The 23,796-nt window shown below is 37.7% G+C and overlaps 1 protein-coding gene across 4 annotated transcripts in view; it reads right to left on the reverse strand.

The window, feature by feature from the left end:
- Nucleotides 1-1,132: 1,132 nt before the first annotated feature.
- zbtb2b (zinc finger and BTB domain containing 2b) overlaps nucleotides 1,133-23,796 on the reverse strand; it is a 33,891-nt gene continuing 11,227 nt past the window's right edge. For 3 of the 4 annotated variants that reach the window (XM_072581347.1, XM_072581350.1, XM_072581349.1), the window contains exons 2-3: nucleotides 5,843-6,024; nucleotides 1,133-5,475 (exon numbers count right to left, since the gene is read on the reverse strand). In XM_072581347.1, the coding sequence (XP_072437448.1) occupies nucleotides 4,080-5,475; nucleotides 5,843-6,015 (1,569 nt within the window). In that variant the 5' untranslated portion in view covers nucleotides 6,016-6,024 and the 3' untranslated portion in view covers nucleotides 1,133-4,079. Of the gene's footprint in view, nucleotides 5,476-5,842; nucleotides 6,025-6,722; nucleotides 6,760-23,796 lie in introns of all 4 variants that reach the window. The other variant, XM_072581348.1, reaches the window with a different exon arrangement.

Raw genomic sequence — 23,796 nt, forward strand, 5'->3', positions numbered from 1 at the left:
TGACATGGCATCCACTCCCTTCACAAGCAATGTTCAGTGCAGCAATGTTTACAATCACAGAAATTTGCCAAAGATCGTGAAACAGCACCTTCCAAATACATGACCACTTCCATCTAGAAGGACAAAAGCAGCAGATGCATTGGAACACTGCCACCTTCAGATTTCTCTCCAGGCCACTCACCACCCTGACCTAGAAATATGTCAACATGGATTGCATCTGTGCAAGAAGCAGCTCACCACCATCTTTTCAACAGCAACTAGGGACAGGAAAATAAATACTGGTCAGCCAGTGACATCCATACCGCAAGAGGGAATAAAGGAAACACAGGTCTGAAGATGTGGTTACAATAGAATTATTTTGAGAGTAGGAAACATGAACTATTCTCTCAAATGAAGATGATCACAACAGGCTGGTACTTTGGATGAAAGTTTCTCCAGGGGTCCATATACCTGTGTTCTGCCACAAAGGATCCTTCTAGTTTTTAAATCAGTGTTAGAAAAAAACTCAAAATGAATGAACCAGTTGAGGGTTAAGAAATGAATAGTTGTTAGAGAAACACAGGATTAGAAACTGATGCAATTTCAGTTCTTAACTTCTAATTTTCTTTCTAACTTCTATTTGCATTTGGTATTAAATTAGGAGAGATATAGTGAGAGCAGAACTGGTAGCTCAAAGTTACAGGATAGCTTAGCCAAGTTGTTCATTTAAATGGCAGGTGAAAAACAAAACCATTATCATACTACGATAATTGAGTGAAAACCAGAGTCACATAGCATAGAAACACACTCTGTTCGTTGGTCAGCTAAAGATGAAAGTGGACAAAATGCTTAATGTGTTTAGCCATTGCACAGCAGCACCCAAAGCACCATGAGCCGAAGGCAGACAGAATATTAATAAAACTTCATTTGCTCTCAAAGTGTACCTTGAATGTGATGTCCACTGCAATGGGGCAAGGATATCATTTCTCCAGATGGATGAATCATGATGAATTTCAAACACTTATCTTAGAATCCTGAAATATCATTCCAGTCATTATTCACTTGTGGGAAAGGCAGAATTAAATAAGAAACTGTACTTATCATGGACAAACTATGTACTGCAGAAAGATTTGAGCAAGACAGTACAACAATATTTCCAGTTCCTACCAAGCTCGTTTTATTCAAGTCTTTGGTATTGGCAGCGTTGTATTATACATTATACATATTGACTAACAAAAGTTTTGACTGTAACAGTAAAGTTGCGGCATGGAATCAAGACAAATACAGGTGCAATGTGTATTCAGTTTGTGTATTTAGGTCTAAACAAGTCATTGAAAATGTAAGGCTGAAGTTTAGAGCTGTGGCTTAGTTAACAAGACATACACAACTAAGCTGTAGTCTATTACTGTATACAGCAAGGATAAGGATTTTTCATGTATGCTTTGTCAAATAAGGCTTCCAACTGAACTGAACTGGTTAGCTTTCAAGCAGCAAATTAAAAAATTACACAAAAAAGGCAGCACTGTACAATGCATTTCAAATTCTTACAATGTTGGTAAGGAGCGTGACTGCAGATGACATCACAAGAAAACAATGCTCCAAAACACCTGCAATTTGAAATTCAAGTAAAGTTTGACTGCCATTATCAACATAATAAAAAATACGATTAGAAAATCTTAAAAGATCTATAGGGGGCCAAAAGAAGTGTTTATTTCCCCAATTAAACTGATCAACTTCAATTTGATTTGGTCAAGAATGTTACAGTGTATTACTTATTCTTCATTATAACAAAGGAATGTACTTTCCTCACGTGGGACTTGTTTTACAAGACTAAATTACAGTATATTCTCTTTTGAAACAAACCTTACAAAATACTGATAAAAAAAACTACATTTTATTTGAATTTTAATGCAAATAATAGCTTTGACACTGAGCATCATGGTTACGCTTTAAGTATTTTAAGGCAGTTGAACTTTATTTCAAATATTGATTTTAAGTCTATATGAAACTTGTAACAACAAAGCAATTTACATACATTATTTCTCAATCTCGAACATATTTTAGCATTTTAAATCTGAAAGTAATACCTTTGTATATCTCTGGGGGATTTACTGAGCAATAAGTGGTTAAATAACTATATAGACAAAACTACAAATAATTAAACAGTAAAACAAAACATGTTGGGGTTCAATGTTTCTTGTAACACTAGCATTTGTAAGTAACAACTCCAAAATGTACCAACCTGGTGTACCCTTTCATAACCTATTGGTAAAATTAGTCATTTTGTTTGAGTATCATGTTTATTTATGTGTACTTCAGACAGTGGTTTTCGTGAATGTTTACAATAACAGCACTCAACGCTATTGGTACTAACTAATCCAACTAGTACAGTACTGAATTGTGTTAGTATCACTCTAATCTGCAAATAAAAACTGTCTAATTGTAAAATAAAAAGTATTTTCTTAAAATTCATTTTATCAATGTAACAGGGCATTAAAGAAATTCTGTCACTTTTGCTCCAATCTAGTTCAACGTGGTGCAATGCAACTTTGTGCGGAGAAGTTTCCACATGAATAATACAGGGCAAGTGCTGACATTGTTGGTACATGTGAACCTTTAGTAAATATTCTGAAGCCAAATATGACAGTTTATTTTTGCAGCAGAGATCTCCCTCCCCCTCCCCATCAGACAGCAGTGTCACTGCAATTTTGGTTTAAAACAGATTACAAATTTTCGATGATAAAGGATAGACGTTTTTAAGGGATCCTATCTTCAGCTTTTAATTTTTTCCAGTATTTATTAAAAAATCTAAAATGTATAAAAGACATACAACACAATAAATAATGCAATTACTATTTCTGTAAAACAAGTTACAAATACTACTACTGTATTTTGAAGTCAGCATGCATAGGTGTACTCTGATATCCCGCCCATTCCCACCTCTCGAAAGCAAATTATACACACATGTCAAGAAGCAAATTGTAAATAAGTGAGGTAAAAGTGATATTCAGATTTACACTGAACATTTAAAAACAAGATTATGCAAGTGAGTAGGGAAGAACGTGGAGCACCAGAGCACTACTTTGTTCTATCACACTGGAAAACGGGTCTCAAATATCTAATAAAATTTCCAAAATGTGAGCAATTTGTATTTACTATATCAAACAAGTTCTATCTATAAAATACCTTTTATATATATGATTCACTCATTAGAAGGGCATTCTAGTTGACATAGGAGTTACTGCAATACCTTCACCATTCCAGGTTCTTCTTTTGCTAATAACAATAACATAATTGTTATTCAACAAATTAGTCATATGCCGACTTCACCCAGGGTATACCCATACTCCGGATTCATTGTTGGCTCAGCAATGCCAATGCTCTGTCTATGATTCATTATTTGCGAAATATACTACCAACAGTTGGGATATGCTCAGTGATTAGTTGACAATTAGTGAAGCATAACAACATTTATCAATAGCTCTTACATCTCTTGAGAGAACAGGAGTTTTACTTAATCACAAAATGTGAACGGCTGCACTGTGACCCCTTGAAACTGTCAGTCACCAATGCTTAATTCAAACCAGGAAACTTTTAGTTTGAGTACACATCCATAGAGCTCAACAGGTGTTTATTCGTTTCTTTGAGACCGTAGTTGGTTCAGGGAGGCTGAGCAGAAAGTGGCCTGGTGAGGCATATAAATATCATGATGTGATAACTTCTTTGCATTTGGTACAGCGTGATTTAATTTCCTACTCAATCCACTTTGCAAAGTATGTACTTATCAGGCAACACCAGTATAAGTAAAGAACAATGCACATCGGTTTCTTTTATATTAACCTAGTCCTGAAGCAGCTCATGATTGACAGGGGCTAGTCTGAATTCTAGTGCAAACACTGACAGATACAATGATGCCACCTGAATTTTCATTTTAAAAGTAACAAGATTCTTGGATAAATGAACGACATGCTTTTACCAGAGAAGAAAGCTTAGATCTAATTTAGAAAATAAACTTTTAACATCCTTATATCTAAGAACTATCAGTTTTAAATTGTACGTTATAAGAAACACATGGAAAAGTGTGTAAATGAACAAAGTCTTCATTCCACTAAAACGGCTTGACCATCTTCCACGTTATGCACGGTTTCTGACAATGACTGGCTCACTTCTGTCACTTCGCAAGCTTCTGAAGAGCCTTCCCCTTGAATTGTTGGTTGGCCTTCCATCAAAACAAAGGTATCAGAGTTCTGGTTTTGACATGAATGCCGAACAGCTTCACTAGCAGTTGAGAAGCTTTTATCACACAGATTGCACTTGTACGACTGGTTTGATTGGTTTGTTGCTAGGTACACTGGATCCATTAGTGACTGGCTCGTTTCTTCAGAAGAACCTTCAGTAAGCATTGCTTGCTTATTATCCACCATCATATAGGTATCAGAATTCTGGTTAAGGCACACATGCCTGGCAGCCTGGTTGGCTCTACAGAATGTTTTATCACAGGTACTACACTTGTATGGCTTGCCAGTGTGAATATACATATGCTCTCGCCAGTGACTTTTCTGGATGAATTTACGTCCACAGATGGAGCATTCATATTTTCGCCTTTTCACTTCCCTATCTTGATCCCCTAGCTCTATGTTGTCAATGTCTGCAATGTCTGATGGGGGTGGTGTTTCGGCTTGTAGTTGGCCATCTGCCATTGGTGAATCATTTTTCTGCTGTAGTTCGCCATCACTAATTACTTCTGCTTCAGGTATTTCCTCAGGATCTTTTGTAGGTTTCCCAGGCTCTACCAATTGGCCTAGCATATTCATTCCTGCTGGGTTGGTAACTGGAAGTGACATTCCTGTATGGAGCTGCAGGTGCTCACGTAGGCTGCTTCGTAGAGTGAACCTTCTGCCACAAAGATGACAGACATAAAACTTGGGAAAACCACTGTTCCTTTTCATAATACTGGGTTTAACATGAGCTATTGCATGAATTCCTGGCTGCCCATCTAATAGAGGGATATTTTCACATCGTTCTTCAGCCGTTGGAGGACCAGCTGCAGAAATCAAGCCTTGTTGTGTGCCTAAAGTCGTTGCAGAGGACTGCCCAATCTGTTGAGACGGCTGAAGCATCTGTGCACCTTGGGGATGCTGGTTAGCTTCTGCACCTCGTTCTTGCTCCATCCGAGAAGGATGAGCATGTGACCTGGGCTCTCGACAAGACTTTTCTGCTGCTGATAACCTACTCTGAGGTGTAGTTTGATTATCTGCAATCTGGATGCCATATAATGATGATGTCCAAGCAAAGACCTGATCAGGACGAGGAACCGCTCCGTGGCTGGCTAAACTGGCTTCCTGTACCAGTGGGTATGCATGCAGGAACTTAATTCCCTGCTCGAGACGGACAGGATCAATAATCTGGGGAGCCATTTTCCCGGTGTACATTAAATGCAGGAGGTAGCTAAAGATATCTGGCTGAATATCAGTTGGTTTCAGTCGGACACAGTCACTGTGAAAATATATTTTAAAATACTTACAGGCTAGCAGAGGCATAAAACAAACAGAATCAAATGAATAAAATTTACAAGTTTCAGAAAAGCACAGTTGAACAGGGACAGTTCAGCTACTTGGGAAAAGTGGTCTGTGGGCACAAATTAGCTTTCATGTTGCAGATGAGGGGCTAGCAGTCACATGGCTGATAAGTAAATGCAATCAACGTCAAAATGGATCTATAGCTTTTCACATTTTAAAACATTTTCATTTTGGGACCATCTATGGGATAAGATGATTTTAAAAAAGGGAAAAATAAAATTGCACTAATCAGAAAAGGCACAATATACTTTTCTTTTAAATTTTACATCTGAGTCAAGCATTACCTGGTTTGATGGATGAATAACATTTTGAAGTAATTGGAAAAAGAGGCAAGCACAGCTTTGTGTGCCTTGAAATAGACATCACCAATAGCCACTGTGCAGTCGCACAAGAAGCCAAATTCTCGCTGGGCATTGAGTTGTTGTAGCAGGATTAGACCATGATTAGCCAGTTCCATATTTAAACCCTAGAAAGTACAAGAAAGGAACTAAATTGAATACAAAATGTTTAATAACTTTTCTGATAACCCAAAGCTGCAATGCATTTGCACTCATTTCAGGAGTGCTTTATACTACAATATAAAGATTATTTGTATATTTTAATACTTTGTTTACATTTGCTTATATAATCTCCAGATATTATATTCAACAAGTTCTCTTTTATTTGACATGCATATGATGAAATTAACCACTTCCATTTATACTGCTTTCAGCAGAGAAAAATTGTCCAAGGCAACATACAAAAAGAGTTTGAAAAAAAAAGTATTCTTTGTTGGAATACAACATTACCTATTCTTCAAATAACATAATCACACATTCCATTTAACAATCCAAGTACTTTACACAAAAGTTCATTCCATAATTTTTCCAAGAAGGATCACAAAGAAAAATTCAGTATGATTGCAAACCAGAAAAATTGCTTCCTTGACAAGTCATAGGCTGGGCTAACATGTTATTCTCCTACAAAATTTCACCTAACAAATGGATACTTTAAAATGCAATCACAGTTGTAATATAGAATGTGTTGTTGTCAAGTCAGAACATGTGCAAGCCCCATAAACAGCAAAAAGATAATGCAAAATCGCCTGTTCTAGCAGTGTTGGTTGAACCAGAAATATTAAATAAGATAACGCGAACCCTTATACTGTTCTTCTTTTACACCCACCTGAAAATGCATATAGGGTCTTTGTTTAGTATCTCAACTGAAAATCAGAAAGAAAAAGTGACTTTATCATTAATAACTATTTGTAAACAATAAGTTATAAACTGTAAGGTGAATGCCTGGGAGTGGATGAATATCCAGAATAATACATTGCTTTTCAGACTGGAGGCCTGTGACCAGTGTGCTACAAGGATTGGTGTTGGGTCCACTGCTTTTCGTCGTTTATATAAAATAATTTGGATGTAAACATAGGAGGCATAGTTAGTACGTTTGCAGATGACACCATAGGTGGAGGTGTGGTGCACAGCGAAGAAGGTTACTTCAGAGTACAGTGGGATCTTGACCAGATGGGCCAATGGGCCGAACAATAGCAGATGGAATTTAATTTAGATAAATGCGAGGTGCTGCATTTTGGAAAGACAAATCAGAGCAGGACTCATACACTTTAATGGTAAGGACCTGCACAGTGTTGCTGAACAGAGACACCTTGGAGTGCAGGTTCATAGTTCCATGAAAGTAGAGTCTCAGGTAGATAGCATAGTGAAGGCAGCATTTGGTATGCTTTCCCTTATTGGTCAGAGCATTGAGTATAAGAGTTGGGAGGTCATGTTGTGACTGCACCATGGTTCGGCTACTTTTGGAATATTGCGTGCAATTCTGGTGTCCTTCCTATCAGAAAGATGTTGTGAAACTTGAAAGGGTTCAGAAAAAATTTTGAAAGATGTTACCAGGGTTGGAGGGTTTGAGCTACAGGGAGACGTTGAATAGGCTGGGGCTGTTTCCCTTGGTGCAGAGGCGGACGGGTGACTTTATAGAGTTTACAAAATCATGAAAGACAAGGATAGCGTAAATAGACAAGGTCTTTTCCCTGGGGTGGGAGAGTCCAAAACTAGACAGCATAGGTTTAAGGTGAGAGGGGGAAAAAAAGATTTAAAAAGGACCTAAGGGGCAACTTTTTCATGCAGAGGATTGTGCATGTATGAAATGAGCTGCCAGAGAAAGTGGTGGAGGTTAGTACAATTACCACATTTAAAAGGCATCTGGATGGGTACATGAATAGGAAGGGTTGAGAGGGATATGGGTCAAATGCCAGAAAAAAATGGGACTAGATTAATTTAGGATGTCTGGTTGGCATGGATGAGTTGGATCAAAGGTTCGGTTTCCGTGCTGCACATCTCTATGACTCGAATTCAATAAATCAGCCTATAAGCTTCTTTGTAATTGTGTACTTTCATCAGTTCAGCAATTCCAGTGACCATTATTTCACACAGGAATTGGCCAGTACAGTTACACCAATGCAAATGAGCTAATTGAAAAACTGAATACCTTTAGAGCAGTGAATGGTCTACGGCTAGTATCTGCTAAAATCATCAGGAATGAACCCCTAACTCTCTACATAATTCATAATTTTCTGATTGGTTTATCATGTTTAATACTGTAACAAGGACAGCAGTAATCACATGTAGTTCTTTTCTATTTAGCTGCTGCCTTGTACTGTGCATCTTGTACTTTGGACAAGAGTCACAAATAACTTGGGATTTTGTCTATTATACATTCAGATACTGTTTTCCTGGGTATTTTTGAGATTTGCTGGCAAATTTGCCTACCACCTGTGTATTTAGAGCATTAGCAGAGGTCACAAATTTGGACGACACTGTCACAGACATCTTGATGACTAGCTGCAACGCACATTGTAGATGGTATACACTGTAGCCATAATGTGCCAGAGGTAAAAGTACTGATTGTATAAGGCAGTAGGTAGGATGCTAATCGTATGGGCTGGTGCATTCTGGATGGGGTCAGGTTTTGACTGTTGTTGAAACTACTTAGTCAAGTGAAGATTATTTGATCACACTCCCCAACTTATGCATTATAAGTGCTGGAAAGGCTTTGCATCATCAGGAGATGGTTACTTGTTGCAGAATACCCAGATTTTGATCTGCTCTTGTAACGACATCAAGTGGTTCAGTTAAGCTTCTGCTAAGATCTTGCTACATTAAGGTATGAACTGCTTAATTATCTGAGTAATTGCAAATAGAACTGGACATTCACCAAACATGCATCTTATTCCTGATCCTATGATGAATGGAAAGTCACTGATGTAACAGATGAAGTTGGTCGGGCCTAGGACACAACCTTGAGTAACACCTGCAGTAATGCCCAGAGGCTGAGATGATCAGCCTCTGAACATCCTGTCGGGTTATAAATCCATTCAGTGAAGTGTCTCCTTTCCTGCCACCTCTCCCACTCCCAGCAATTTACTGTTAATTAATTTTACTGCAGCTTTGATGTCATAATTGGTCAAATGTTGTTATGATGTAAAGGAAAGTCACTATCACCTTACCTCGAATTCAGCCCTTTTCGTGGTTTGAAACAAAGCTATAAAGAGGCCTGCAGCTGAGTGTCTTGGCAGAAGACAAACTTAGCATCGATGAGCAAATTGTCAAGCCTAACTTCAAAGCATTTTTGATTACCCTGTCCATCATTTTGAGATCCATTGTTAGACAATTAATCAATAAATGGTTGGATTGGATTTGTCCTGCTATTTAATCTGGACAGTGTTCCAGTTTATTAGGTAGTGCCAGTGCTGAAGCAGATGTATTCTCTGGGCTTGTAGCTGTTGCTGTATTCATTTCATTGGTATTATGTGGAATGAACTGATTTAGCTTAAGGCTACCTTCAGTGATGGTAGGATCCTGAGAATAAGATGTGCACGGCTAAAGATGTTTGCAAATTTTTCAGCTTTTGCGGCTGGATTCTGCCATCCTTGATGATGGGGATTTTAAAAAATTACAATGTTCATGGAATGTGGATGTCACCGGTGAGGCCAAAATTTATTGCCCATTCCCAACTGCCCTTGAAAAAGGTGGCGGTGAGCTGTCTTCTTAGGGTAGAAGGACATTCACAGTGCTGTTAGGGAGGGAGTTCGAGGATTTTGATCCAGTGAATGAAAGAACAGCAATATAGCTCCAAGTCAGGATGGCGTTTGGGGTGGGGAGAAGGAACTTGGAGGTGGTGACGTTCTTTAACATCTGCTACCCTTATCGTTTGGAGGTGGTGAAGGTTGCAGTTTTGGAAACTACTGTTAAAGGAACCTTGGCGAGTTTCTGCTCATGGAACAGTCAGTACTTTCAATTGTCTAAAATCATTCATGATGAGCCAGTACTCCAGAGGTTTGATCTGATGCTGGTTTTGGGATTACTTAACTGCCTACATAAAAGTGCTTTTGTTGTTCAGCATGCATTTTGTAGCTTCAGCAAGTTGGCACTTCCCTAGCATGTTGCTTTACACCACTCAATGTACCAGAATTCATCCCCAGGTTTTTTGCATTCAAACAGCGACAACCAGGAGAACATAACCGAAATGTTTCATACTATGATAGTACAGATTGTGTTTGATTTGAAAAGGGTTAACACTTCGGTTTATAGGAATATTGTTCAACTGCATTAAAGCAATCATCTAAGATCACAAAGTATTTTTTAGACAGTGAATCAGAAAACATACTATGGATGGTAAGTGTCAAAATTATTGCCTGTCCTTTAGAACTGTAGTGAAAAATATATTTTTGGAATCACTAGTGAATCTCACTGGATTCCTATTGACTTTAGGCACTCTGATGAATATTTTTGGTGCAACAACTGTAGGTCTTTAAATAATACTATTTAAAATATAGCCATACACAGCCTTCAAGTTAAAAACTTAAATAATTGAAAGCAAAGAAACAGACATTACTGAAAATGTTAAATATGTTAGTCAGTAACTATGGGCAGGACAGATTAGATAACATCTAAGTAATAAACTCTTCCAAAGATTTCAAACATTTTCAGTTTTTGCTCAAAATAGTTCAGTTCAAATTTGTGTTTACAATAATAACTATACAAGATTGTGTGTGTTGACTGGGCAACAATATCTTTGGTTTTGCATAATTTGGTTACAGAACACAGATTTAAAATGAAATGGTCATTAAAATTTAGAAGTAAATAAAAGTCAGTATCCTGGGACCTCAATGGCAGCTTGAGGTTTGGGTTTGAGGGTAGGGAGTGGGGCAGTCCAGAAATTCTTGGGCAGAAATAAAGCACACTAAGAGTAGATTGCCACATTTGGAGTGGTTTGCAGAAGGTAAGTCATCTGACTTAAGAGCACTAAACAGGATGGGATTGTTTCTGAGCCTGTCAAATTTCAGGTTGAAGATCAATTCCATCCATCAGGCAGGACAAGAGGAGCAGAAGCCAAACCTGGAATAATTGAAAGGAAGTGCTGGAGTCTGCATGCTTTTGTTAGGAAGGATTCAGGGGATGTCTCAAGAAAATTGTGGGCTTAGATTTGAGGAGGCACTCGCAGAAGGAGGACAGATTACAGTCACACTAAAGACAACAATAGAAATGGAAGGTTAGCAGGTTGCCTTGCCTTATCATGTTATCCTGCTAAACCTGAATCAAAATGCATATAATTAGAAAATGTAGTTACACATTGAATGACATTCATCTTAAAGTCAATGCAGATTTCTTAAGAAAGGCGATGGAACAGGCAAATTACAGAAAGACTAATGATAGATAATAGGATAGTTCAACTGTCCTAAAATATGCCAGGGAAGTAACAGTATAAAAAGAAATTAGATTATAAGTTCTGAAGCTTGTACCAGTGAACTAGGTTACCAGCCCAGTGAAGAGGAAAGCAGTGCAGGATCAAGCTCTAAGGCATGAGTAGGACAAGTGCAGATGTTATAGTGGGGGAGCATTAGAAACGATTGATTCCAATGAAACTAGCCCAAATCTAATGAGACTAATTAAAAGGACATGGATAAGTTATATTTGAAGATACACAACTTCAGGTGGGCTAATTTCAGTGAACTGTGAAGAGGTCTGACCAGTTAGATTTGGACCAAATGTTGGAAGGTAAAACAGTAACGGAAATTGAGGCCTCAAAAGAAATTGTTCAGGTATTTACCAAACACACACCCATGGCAGTTTGGGAAGTGCATTCAAACTAGGTACAAGTGAATGGGTTTTAGGCAAGTTCGTATCAGTTCCACATGAGAACAGAAGAAAACAAAAACTCACCAAGAAAGCCTATGATAAATGCCAGATCAGTAAGAGAGTATTAAACCCAAGCCAAACACAATGGAGAACTTATAAAAGGAAATAACAGTAAAGCAAGCAAGAGTATATGAATGGACAAATAATAGAGAAACCAAAAGTCTTATTTATACAAAGTAAAAAGAGAAGTTGTCAAATGATGGATGGAATTATGGACTAAAAAGGAAGATCCTCTTGTCAATGCGGAAGGCATAACTGAGGTACTACGTAAGTACTTTGCATCAGCTTTACTAAAGGATACTGCCAATATCACAATTACGGAACAGCTAGTTGAGAATTTGCATATAATAAAGGGGAGATACTTAAAAGATTGTTGGCCCTCAAAGTAGAAAAGAGACATGTTTCATATGGGAGGCATCTTACATTGCTGAGGGAAGCAATGGTAAAAATTGTAGAATCACTAGTCAGAACCATCCTTTGGCAGAAAAAAAACAGGTAAACACATGAAGTTTAGAACAGCAATGATACAACAATCTTCAGTGACAATAATTAAAACTATTAATGCGATAACTAATTGTTACAAATAATTGACACTTATAAAGGGTTAATAACTAAACAACATGGATTTGTTAAAGATAAATTGCGTTAGAGTACAGATTTAGATTGGTAAATCTTTCACACCAATCTACCATTTAAGGAGGCAAGAGGAAAATCAAAAAGAATTATAAACAAGTTAATCTAATATCTGTTGTTGAGGAATGGGGTAATTGAATGAGGAAATTTCAAGGTGATTAGAGTGAGCCAACGTGGATTTGTAAATTGCTCATAAATGTCAGTCAACTCTTCAAAAATTAAGTCACTAAAGTAGTGCACAGGGTATTTATGATAGGTATTATTAATATGGACTTCCAGAAGGCATTTGGTCAAGTGCATTATAAAAGACTGATAAATAAAGATGAAGCTCACACATCTGAAGGCAAGTTACTGACCTGATTCAAAAATTGGCTGAGTAGAAGGAGAGTGGGAATAGTGAGAGGGTATGCAATTTGACAGGATAAGACTAGTGATGCCTCACAAGGTCTCCATTAGGGTCACTATATTAATGACCTGGACAATGGAATTGGAGGTTAAACATCCAAATTTGCTGATGACAGAAGATAGATTGTAAGTAGCATAGATGCAAGTTCAGAATTATAAAAGAAATGCAAATAGGTTCAGTAATGGGCAAAACTCTAATAAATGAACCTCAAAATAGGTAAATATAAAGTCATCTACTTTGGATCTTAAAAAAGGACAGGAGTAAGTGCTTAAATCTGGAAAAAAAATGCAGAGGTCTGAAGTCTCCTGGGAATGCAGGTACTTGGATCATTAAAATATCATAAACAGAAAAAAATCAGAAAAGCTAATGTAACACTGGTGCTCATTTCGAGAGGACTACATTTCCAAGGGGAGAAATCATATTTCAACGTTACAAAAGCCTGGCTAAAACACACTAGGAACGAGCAGTTCTAGGTACCACACCTTAGCCTTGGTGGAAAAAGCAATGTAGATATTTCCTAATCAACTTGTTCAGGGATGTTATTACAAACCTCTGGAATAGGTGGGACTTGAACCCAGGCCTCCTAACTCCAAAATATGCACCAAAAATGCCCACAGGAAAAACAATGTAAATTGTTAATCAAAATAATACGGATAGAAATTACACAAATTAGGATTATATGATGATTGGATTGAAGTTTTAAAGATATCAAAGGCAACAGGTGGAAACGATTTTGCTGGTTGGGGAGTTTATGACTAGAGGGCACTGCACACATTTCAGTAGCCTTTCAGGAGTGAAACTAGAAAATGCCACTAACATACAAAGGGTGGTAGAAGATTGGCATTCTCTCTGCAAACAGCAATTGGAAACTTAATTGTACTTATAAAGTCTATCAATTAAACTCTATTAAAAGGTATTTAAAAATTATGATTCTCTAGGTATATATCATAGATCTGCCATAAACTCTGAATTGCAGACCAGGATTAAACAGCTAAGCGGCCTACCCTTAGCTTATAAGCAGGACAAATCCAACACTGCCAATTACCACCCCATCACTCTACACTCAAACAGTAAGTGATGGAAGGTGTTATTTATTGTGCTTCCAAGTCACACTTGCTGAGCAGTAACCTGCTCTTTGACAATCAGTTTGGGTTCCACCAGGGTCATCTCAGTTCCTGACTGCATTACAACCTTGGCTCATAGACAAACAGAACAGACGAAAGAAGAGATAAGAAAATTCAATAATGAGGTGAGACTGACCGCTCTTGACATCAAGATTATATTTGACTGAATATGGAATTAAGAAATTCTATCAAAACCTGAAATCGATAGGAAACTGAAAACGATCTATTGGTTAGAGGCATAGCTGGCAAAAAAGGATGATGATTGTGGTTGGAGGTCCGCACCTCAATTCTAGATCACTTTCTACAGGAGTGCCTTGCAGTAATGTCCCAGGCCCAACTATCTTCAGCTGTTTCATCAAGTGGTGATATCACCAATTATTTCATAATCTTAATCACCACTTGCAGTTCAGATACTGAAGTAGTCCATGGTTTAATGCAAGGCCAGGACATAATCCGTATCTGGATTCACAAGTGGCAAGTGACATTTCTGCCACACAAGTGCCAGGCATAATCATCAGTAATGAGAAAGAATCTACCCAACCCCACTCCCCATCCCAACAGTAACATCACTGTATCCTCTACTATCAACATTGAAGGTTACCATTGAAAGGAAACTGAAATAGCTATAGACATACGTGGCTACAAGGGCAGCTCTGAAGTTAAGAATCCTGCAACAAGCAGCTTAACCATTAATTCCCACCATCTGTAAGACACAAGCCTGAAGTATAATGAAAACTCTCCACTTGCCTGGATGAGTGAAGCTCCAACAACTCAAGAAGCTTGACATCATTCAGGACAAAGTAGCCATTTAATTAGCACCATATCCACAAACAAACATTCGCTCCTCCCACCACCAAAGCACAGCATTAGCAATATGCCCCATCTACAAGATGTCCTGTATAAATTCACCAAGGCTCCTTAAGAAGCATCCTCCAAACCTACAACGCTAGCACCTAGAATGACAAGCACAGCCAACAGACCGGAACACTACCACCTGCAAGTTCCCTCCAGCTCTCTCACCATCCTGATTTAAAAATATATTATTCCATCAAAAATACTAGGTCAAAACCCTGGAACTCTCTCCCTAACAGCATAATTGGCCGACCCACAATTGAACTTCAACAAGTCAAGGAGGCATCTCATTATCACCTTCACAAAAGGTAACAAGGGACAGGCAGTAAATGCAATCCCAGACAGAGACACATACATTTCATGAATGAATAAACAAGAAGTTTTAGAAAAAGGTCAAAGATTTGAAGGAATCCAGATGCTTCAAGGATATGGGTCTTATTTCATGTAGAAATTAGAGAAATAAGGGTTCTTCTTTTAATCTCCCCTTGATCTTAAGAAATGTTAAAATTCAAAGGTTTTATAGTGAAGCAAGGAAAAAATATTTGGAAATAACCATGCACATAAATTCAAGATAATTGACAAAAAAAAAGTTAAGAGTCAACATGAAGGAAAAATATCTTAACTTTAAATTGTAATTGTCTGGAATTCTCTGGCTGAAAAAAGTAGTGGAAGCAGATTCTTTCAAAAGGAAACTGACTAAATAATTGAAGGGGATAATTCCTTAGGATTAGGGAAACAGCAAGGGATTGAGACTAAATTGGATAATTGGACAGGATCAGTGCTTTGTCCAGGTTTATAACGTTCACTTCCTAGGTCCTTTGCATTATGTCTGGGTGTACACTCAAGAGCTGTAGGGACTTGTGGAGCAGTGTTACTGTCCTCACTGCTTGGCCAGAAGGTCTGGGTTCAAGTGCCATCTAGCCTGGATAGACATCACAGCATATCTAACATTATGCTTAAAACAACTACACCCAAGATCTTTACTGTGCCCACTGTGCTGATGGTTCTCCAGATACTTGAACTGAGAAATTCTGATTGATGTCGAGGTTAACACTTATAGTTTTTACATAGTAAAACAATTTGGATTGGGACCTGGGTTCAAATCCAACTCCAGATTGGGTGAATAAAAGTGTGCAGGCTGATGGTTCAATATGAAATGAAACTGTCAAATCTCAATGCAGCTCCTGGCAGGCAAGTGCCTTCACTGAAACAGAACACAGACACTGAAGTTATCATCCATTGTCTGCACCTGATACAAGGGCTAAAGCTGCAGGATGTTGATAGGTCACAGTAGAGGAACTGTTCCTAATCTGTGATTGCTTGCTGTTGACACTAAATTATTGCTATCTAAAGAATTACCATTTGCCAAAGTAATCTACCACATTTCACTGAGCACAAGTAATATCTTCAATTGCTTTACACTGAGAAGTGGTCATCAAACAAGAGGGAACTGAAAAATAGCATAAAATTAAAAGAATGGTTGAATAAAGGTTTTTAGGAAAGTCTTGGAAGGCAGGAAACAAAGTAAAATTAAGTATTTTTGAGAGACATATTCACATTACTGCAGAGGCTACAGCCTGGGTATTCCCATCAAGGAACAGCTAACCCAGAGTTAGATTGAGGTTGTGCAGAGATTTGTTGGGGATAAAGGAAACTTTTGTTTATTCGCGCATGGGACATATACATCACAGCATGTTGCAAACATGCCAGTAACATCTGAGTGCCCGATAAAATTCTGGAGGAATCTAAATTTTTCTGGGCTCAACCCAAACCAGACGTATGCCATACTTTACTAGCTTCCGTCCATATCCTGTAACAGCTGGTAACAGCCTCTTTGGTTACCTATCTAGTTATTAGTATTTGATTTTAGTGTACCATTTGGCTCTATGCTTCAATTTTGATCCTGTGTCTAGTCACCTAGAATGCCTCCACTTCAGGATCTTTGCTTGTTTAATCAACCCATCTCTTATTTGTTGAAACTATAATCCACATCTCCTTTTTGAGAGTTTTAAAATCTTTTTCATGCCCTCCTCCTTACATTTCCTCTTCACAGCCTTCACGCCATCCAGAACTTTACAGAGTTTTTCCCACCTCCAAAAACTTGAATTGTTTCAGGGCAGACAGAAAAAGAAAAATCAGAAAATTAACAGCATCTTCCTTTAAAATCTGTTTTGCAAATAGAGCCAAAGCATCTCAGCAAGTACTGGCTTTGCTTCCCTCCACAAAGCATTATCCTTAACACTACCCACCCCCAACATCCTTGACAATATTATCAGCATCATGAGCTACCATATGTATACTGAAGTTACAGAGCTCTGTCTTCCACTCTCCTAACTCAGGCAAATGGGTTCTCAAATTATCAATTTTTGGATGAGTTCTAATTTTCTCCAAATTTTACTATCAGTCTGCACCACAATTTCTCCTCATTTGCCACTGTCTACTTCTCTCAACAATCTTCCAAGCTGAACCAGATTATTTTCAATTTTAATGCTACTTTTGACCGAAGCAGTGGTTTGAATCTTTACATCTGATCATCAACAGCTCACTTCCACCATCACAACAATATTTGCCCAGCCTTATGCCTCATCACTTGCTCCACCATTAAGATGCTTACACATGCTTTTGTTACATCCAGTCTTATATAGACTAATTCAATTGAATATTTCAAAACTGAAGACAAGAGTTATGTCAGACAAGGAGGATATAAAACCAAGCAAGTTAGTTGGAGTTAAGATACAGGCAACTCATGATCGAATAAAAAAGCAAGTGCAGGCCCAAGGGCTGGATGTTCTACTCTGATGCTATGTTCTTAATTATTGACTCAACCACCAATGGATCCTCCTACCCCAAATCCAGACTTATTCAAAACTTGAATTCCATTAATCATATTTAAACCAAATATTCCAAATTTATCTTGAAATAAGATCAGAAAATGCCAGAATCATTACACAATTTCATCTACATACGAACAGCTATCAAGTATTGATCCTGATTATAACCACAAAATAATTACATTGTTAAGTATTAGTTAGCATGGAGACGGGGCAGAATTTTGCAGAATGAGGTTCACACATTTTAAGATGTATCACAATAATTGGTATCATGTTTTGTCTTGTCTTCCTTCCCAATCCATAAATTACAACACATCAGCCATTCAGCTCTTGCCATCATTGCTCGCCCTTCAGTTTCTACCATCTAAGCCAATTCAAATGTTTGGATCTTTACCATGACAGCAACTGTCCTAAGTGGCGTGCAATAAAGCATTCCATGCTTCAGCACTGACCTGTGTGGCAAAGGATTTTCTTCTGTACTTTAGTAGCAATTATCAGTGTATGGCAAAACAAGAGCTCAATCAGTGCAAACTAGCATCTCAGCCTTATTGTACATCCATTTTCCATTCACCCAACCCAACCCCACCCATATTACTCTTTTCTCTTTCAAAAGAACCTAATTTTTTCAAGCCTTTCACCAGTACAGTAATCCCTCATTCCCATGGTCATTGTAGTGAAACTTTGTTGTATTCTCTTATGGTTAAATTATGTTTCTCTTTTTAGATGTCCAGAACTGCGCATGAAACTTTAACCAACCCAGTATAAATGCAACATCACTTCCTTTCTTCTATATATTAAAAATAAATATTTCAGCATTCACTCTCTACATTTGAAAACATTTGTATTTACACCTTAATTTCTCTATTTGTTATTTTGATTAATAATTTGACTTTATTATACTCCCACCCCATCAAAATACTTAACCTCCCACTTCTCACTGCCGAATACTGCCCAGACTGATAATTTATGTTCACCCACCATTCTTCCAAAGTTTGCTATGTTTTCACTTTTTTGACCAAGTCACTTATATAAACAAAATTTAATAGGGACCAGTACAGATCTTTATGTTGCAGCACCACCTACATTTCACCAATCCAAAAAGCGTATTCAGGTCACCTTCCTGCTTTCTGTCCTTAGTGATCCTCTATCTGGATAGATGATTTCCTTTAATATCTTACACGTTAATTCTCTCATGTGGTTCTTGAAATAATAGCTGAAAATCCATTCATACACTTATAGCAGGTTTCTTTTATCTATTAAAAGCATTCTCAAAAAAAATCAAACTTAACTAGTCAAGCCCCTTATAAATCTACACAAGGGTCTGGTTAGCGCATGCATTTCTACGTGTTCAGTAATCTTGAATTATGGAGGCTCACTATTTGCAAGATCCAAGTAGAAGGCTAACAAAAATAAAACTATTAAATTCAACACCTGTAGAGATTTTAATGATGCTTCCAGGTTTTAAGTTTTCAAATTGTGTTCTCATTTTTATTTTTAGAAATTCAAAATCAAATCATTTTTGTCCAACTCCCTATGAATGAGGTGTCAGGCCATGCCCTTTCTTAGCATCTGTCAAAATCCAGCACACTGCAAGTTTAGTATATTAATTAAGTGATAATTTGTGTTAAATAACAAATCAACCACTTGGGGGCAATGAAGCTCAGAGATTAGAGTTGTGATTTGGCATGACAACATTTTTTTTGGTGGCATAATATCAGGATATATATCACAAAAGTCTTGAAGACTTAGAGACCCATACGGGCAATAGTTTACGGACCTGGAGTCATAAATTACAGTGCATACAGTCACTTCTAGCAAAAGAAAGACTGACAGACCAGAGCTCTCAAAGAACTTCAATGATATGAAGCTCTGAAGGTTAGTCACTGTTGTAATGTAGGAAACACAGCAGCTAATGTAGATGCACAGAGAATGTCACAACAAGCAGATAATCTGTCCTTTGTGACATTGATTGTGGGATAAATATTGGTCAAGGCATTGAGGATAATTCTCCTGCTTTCTCCATAATGGTGCCAATGTAACCTTTTACTTCCTTAAAGGTTCAGGATGGGGGCTCATTCTTGTGCCCAATCCAAGACTGCAATCCAATCGTGTTAAACGCTGCTCCTTCAGTATTACAATAAAGCCTGGCACAGTATCAAAAACACTACTCATACAATACTCACAACAGAATCCTTTTATTTGACACCTTCGTAGATTTAAGTCACTTATGACTTACTTCTATACTGAAACTGCAGATAGCTTCAGAAACAAAAACTACCAACACACCAGGTTAAATAAATTCAGTTTTAAGTAATCCAGTGTTTAATCCTAACACTAAACAAAAAAAAACAGCTAATGGATTCAAAAATCAAAGTCCAAATTCAGCTATTTACCCCCAAAAAGACAAAAGCATCATTTTTAACATCCACACCTATTTTGGCTGTGCAAACTGCAGTCATGTCAGATAAGATTTTCTCTACATTTCCTTTGTTATACACGATATAACAAACTCATAAGCGTGTCGAACAAAACATATTTAGGGATCTCATAGTGCAAAAACCGTAGTTTTTGTTTGTTATTTTGATTATGGACCAAAATGGGAAAAGGACAGTTTTTAAAAACCGAGAATTGCAGAAAGGATTACCACACATGAGCTGGAGTCAGAAGCTGTACAAAAATGAGATTCAGCCTGCAACATGTAGCTGATTGATAACTAGTCGCCACCTCACAGAACTATGATAAAGGCCTTTGGCCTGCTATCACCCAGCTCCCAGGTAGCTCGCGAGGGTGAACATTTAGTTAGAAGCTATCTGATCTCTGAAAAAGGAAGAAGCAGTCTCTTTTCTCTGTGGTAAAAATCACCTCAAGCCTGAAGAAAGGCAGCATATTTTTCCTCATTCGTTGCTGTAAACAGTGGCTTTTAACCAAGAAGTTAGACTTTACAAGTGTGAACCAGTCACCTCATGCCTCTTCCAAGCAAAAGTACCTAGAGAAGATCGATTAAGGGACAGAAAGTTCTAACAAGTCAAAAGGACCTCAGCAAACCCTCTGGGTATGGACCATTGAACCACCTTCCCAGTCTTTCCCTCTGCTCACAGAATCCATTTTATTTTTGTGCCTGCTTGTATATTTGTATGCAGATTTTAGAAGGGTGCAAGCATTTTAATTGGAGAAGTCATATGTCAATAGTTCATAATTGTAGCTAGAATCTATTTATTTGTAATGCAGTCGGTTCTGCTATAATGCATGCTTCTTCAACTTGAATTTGGCTATAAACGCGATTGTATATCATTATTTATAGAATGCAAACTTTCCTTCCTTGGTTATAACACAATTCTGGTCCCATTAGTTTAAGTGGTGCTGCTATTACACAATTTTCTTATAACGCAGGATAGCATTGGAACGGAACTATGTTATATCAAAACAGACTGTAGATAGCAATTCTTCCTAAGTACAGAAACTAGGTCTGTGCTTTGTCAACCTTGGTCAAAAACATGTGTAAACTAGAGACTTTAGCATAGTTCTACAAAATGTTCAACTTTTACAGAAGTTAAAAGGGTTTGATTTCCAGCATGCTATCCCAGTGAGGTGAAACAATATTTGGTTAAAATCTCTCCCACTACCCCAACTTCCCCAAATCTTGTGTATTTGACAGCCTCAAAATTCATTTAATTGGTCACACAAACTTCTATCCATGTCAAACTCACTTTGAAAATCTCAGCTTCTTGTTACTGTTCCAAATGCTGGCAACAAATTAGCAAATTGGTGTTAATTACAATTATAACTTGAAACTGTCTGAAATAAGTCATTCATCTCTACGAGCATGATCCACAACTATTAGATCGTGTTGAATTTATACCCAAGGTCTACTTACCCTCAGATCCATTTTTCTCAAAACCTTTACATAGTAAAATCTATCAAGCTTACAACTGAAAATATAAACAGATGTAGTATTCATAACCTTTTCAAGGTGAGTGATTTAGACCCCTACCATCCCTAGTCTCAATATATGCTTTCTTGTTTCACACTTTGAACACCCTATTTCAAAACCCAAGATTGCATCCCATGCATGCAGTCTTCCCCACAGAAAATATCCCTAACCTATGTTCTCATTGTATCAGGTTGACTACTCCAATATTCCTCATGACACCACCAAGCCTCTTTCGTTTCTTTCCATCCTGCTTGAAGCAAATGATTCATGGAATAGAATGGACACAAAGCCTACCAGAGATTTACTCAAATAGCCATTCTTCACACATGATCCTAGACAACCGCACATTGCTAATTCCAAATAGCATTTCTATATTGAATTGAGAATATAACTCTAGCTGGAGTAGTCACAGCAGTGTGCTTATCCAATTCTCTGATAGGTATGAGGTGAACAAGGATATAGGCTGCAGAGACTATTAGAAAATTGAACAAAGCACCATTCAATGCTTTGTGTGTATGCATGGGGGAGGGAAGAGGAGAAGCGAAATGAATAGATAGGGTCCTCTGCAGCATAGACAGAGTCCAAAAGATGTGATTCATACCTGGTGCCAAGGTTCACAATGTCTCTGGGCTGGAGAGGAACATGGGGTGGGAAGGGGAAGGATAAGGATCCAGTTGCCATAGTCCATGCAGATACCAACAACAACATAGGTAAGAATAGGAAAGAGATTCTGCTGAGGGATTACCAGCAGCACAATCTAATTTAGAAAGCAGGACTACAAGTAATAAACTCAGGATTCATATTTGAGTCACATGCAAATGGTGTCAGGTAAGAAAGATTTCAAGGAAAAATGTGAAATAGTTCAATATGACTAGACAGCTATTAGAGACATGGCTACAGGGTCTCATTATTAAAGGGTTTTCAAGGTTGCAAAGGGTAGGCAAAAATAAAGTGGGGTAGCATTGTTATTAAACAAAGATATCAGTGCGGTGGTTAGTTGTGGTATAGGTGCAACAGTTTGTGGTGCAAAATAAGTTTGAGTCGAAGTAAGGTTTAGCAAAAGTAGTCAGTCACAAGTGGGATGCGTCTTCAAGTTCCTAAGGAGTTGCCCCACTGTAGGATAAAATACAAATCACAAAATAATGGAAACATGTAGGAAAGTCACAAATTTTTATTGAAAATTTTTATCCACGCAAATTATATGGGAAAGAGCGACACGGAAGGAGAGTTGACATAATGCATCAGGGATTGATTGTTAGAGCAGTAAAATGCACAACTTACATAGAAATTGAATACTTCAGATGTGTAATGAGGTAGGATTAATAAACTGGTGGGAGCAACCACAACTTCATAAAATTTCAATCTCAGTTTGATGGAGAGCAACTCTGGTCTCAAACCAGAGTTTCAACTTAAACAAGGGCAATTATGAAGATATGCGAAAAAGGACAATCTAAAACAAACTAGAAAACTAAACAAGGAGAAGATCATTAGATGAACAGACATTTATTCAGATATTTTGTAATAGCAAAAATTTATTCTGGTCAAGAAGAAGAATTCAATGAAAAGAATTAACCACTTGCAATTAACAAGGCAGTCCTATCAAAATCTAAGACATACAAAATAGTAAAAACTAGCAGTAGGACAGAGAATTGAATATTTCATTAAGAAACCAGCAGCAATGAATAAAAAAAACTAATAGAAAATTGGTTAGGAAAGTAAATTGGCAAGATATATAAAAAAACTTTGAATGCAAGTTTTAAGATGAAGCTCTGTACCTAACTACTTAATGTCAATAGCGAAGAAATAAAATGCCTTTGGGTATTTAACGCCAAATTCAAATACCAATACATCAGTAGAATTCTTTTCAGAAGACTTCTTTAAAAAAAAAGTTCATTCATAGGATTAATGGTGCCACTGGCCAGGCAGTCTGTAATAGCCACAGAGAAGTTGGTGGTGAATTACCACTAGAGTCCTTCATTTGCGGGTACACCCACTATGCTGTTAGGTAGGGAGTTCCAGGAATTTTACCAAGCTGACAGTGAAGGAACAGTGTTACTATTCCATGTCAGGATAATACACGACCTGGATGGAAATATGCAAGTGATGTTCACATGCATCTGTTCTTCGAGATGATACAGGTTTCAAGTTTGGAAGGGAGTGCAGTGCATCAGTAGTGAAGGAAGCAAAATGTTAAAAGGTGGTGGATGGGGTGCCAATCAGGCAGGCTGCTATGTCCAATGAATACCCCATCATGCTCTTAACCA

This window comes from Chiloscyllium punctatum, chromosome 11, assembly GCF_047496795.1.
Source record: "Chiloscyllium punctatum isolate Juve2018m chromosome 11, sChiPun1.3, whole genome shotgun sequence".
NCBI classification, from domain to species: domain Eukaryota; kingdom Metazoa; phylum Chordata; class Chondrichthyes; order Orectolobiformes; family Hemiscylliidae; genus Chiloscyllium; species Chiloscyllium punctatum.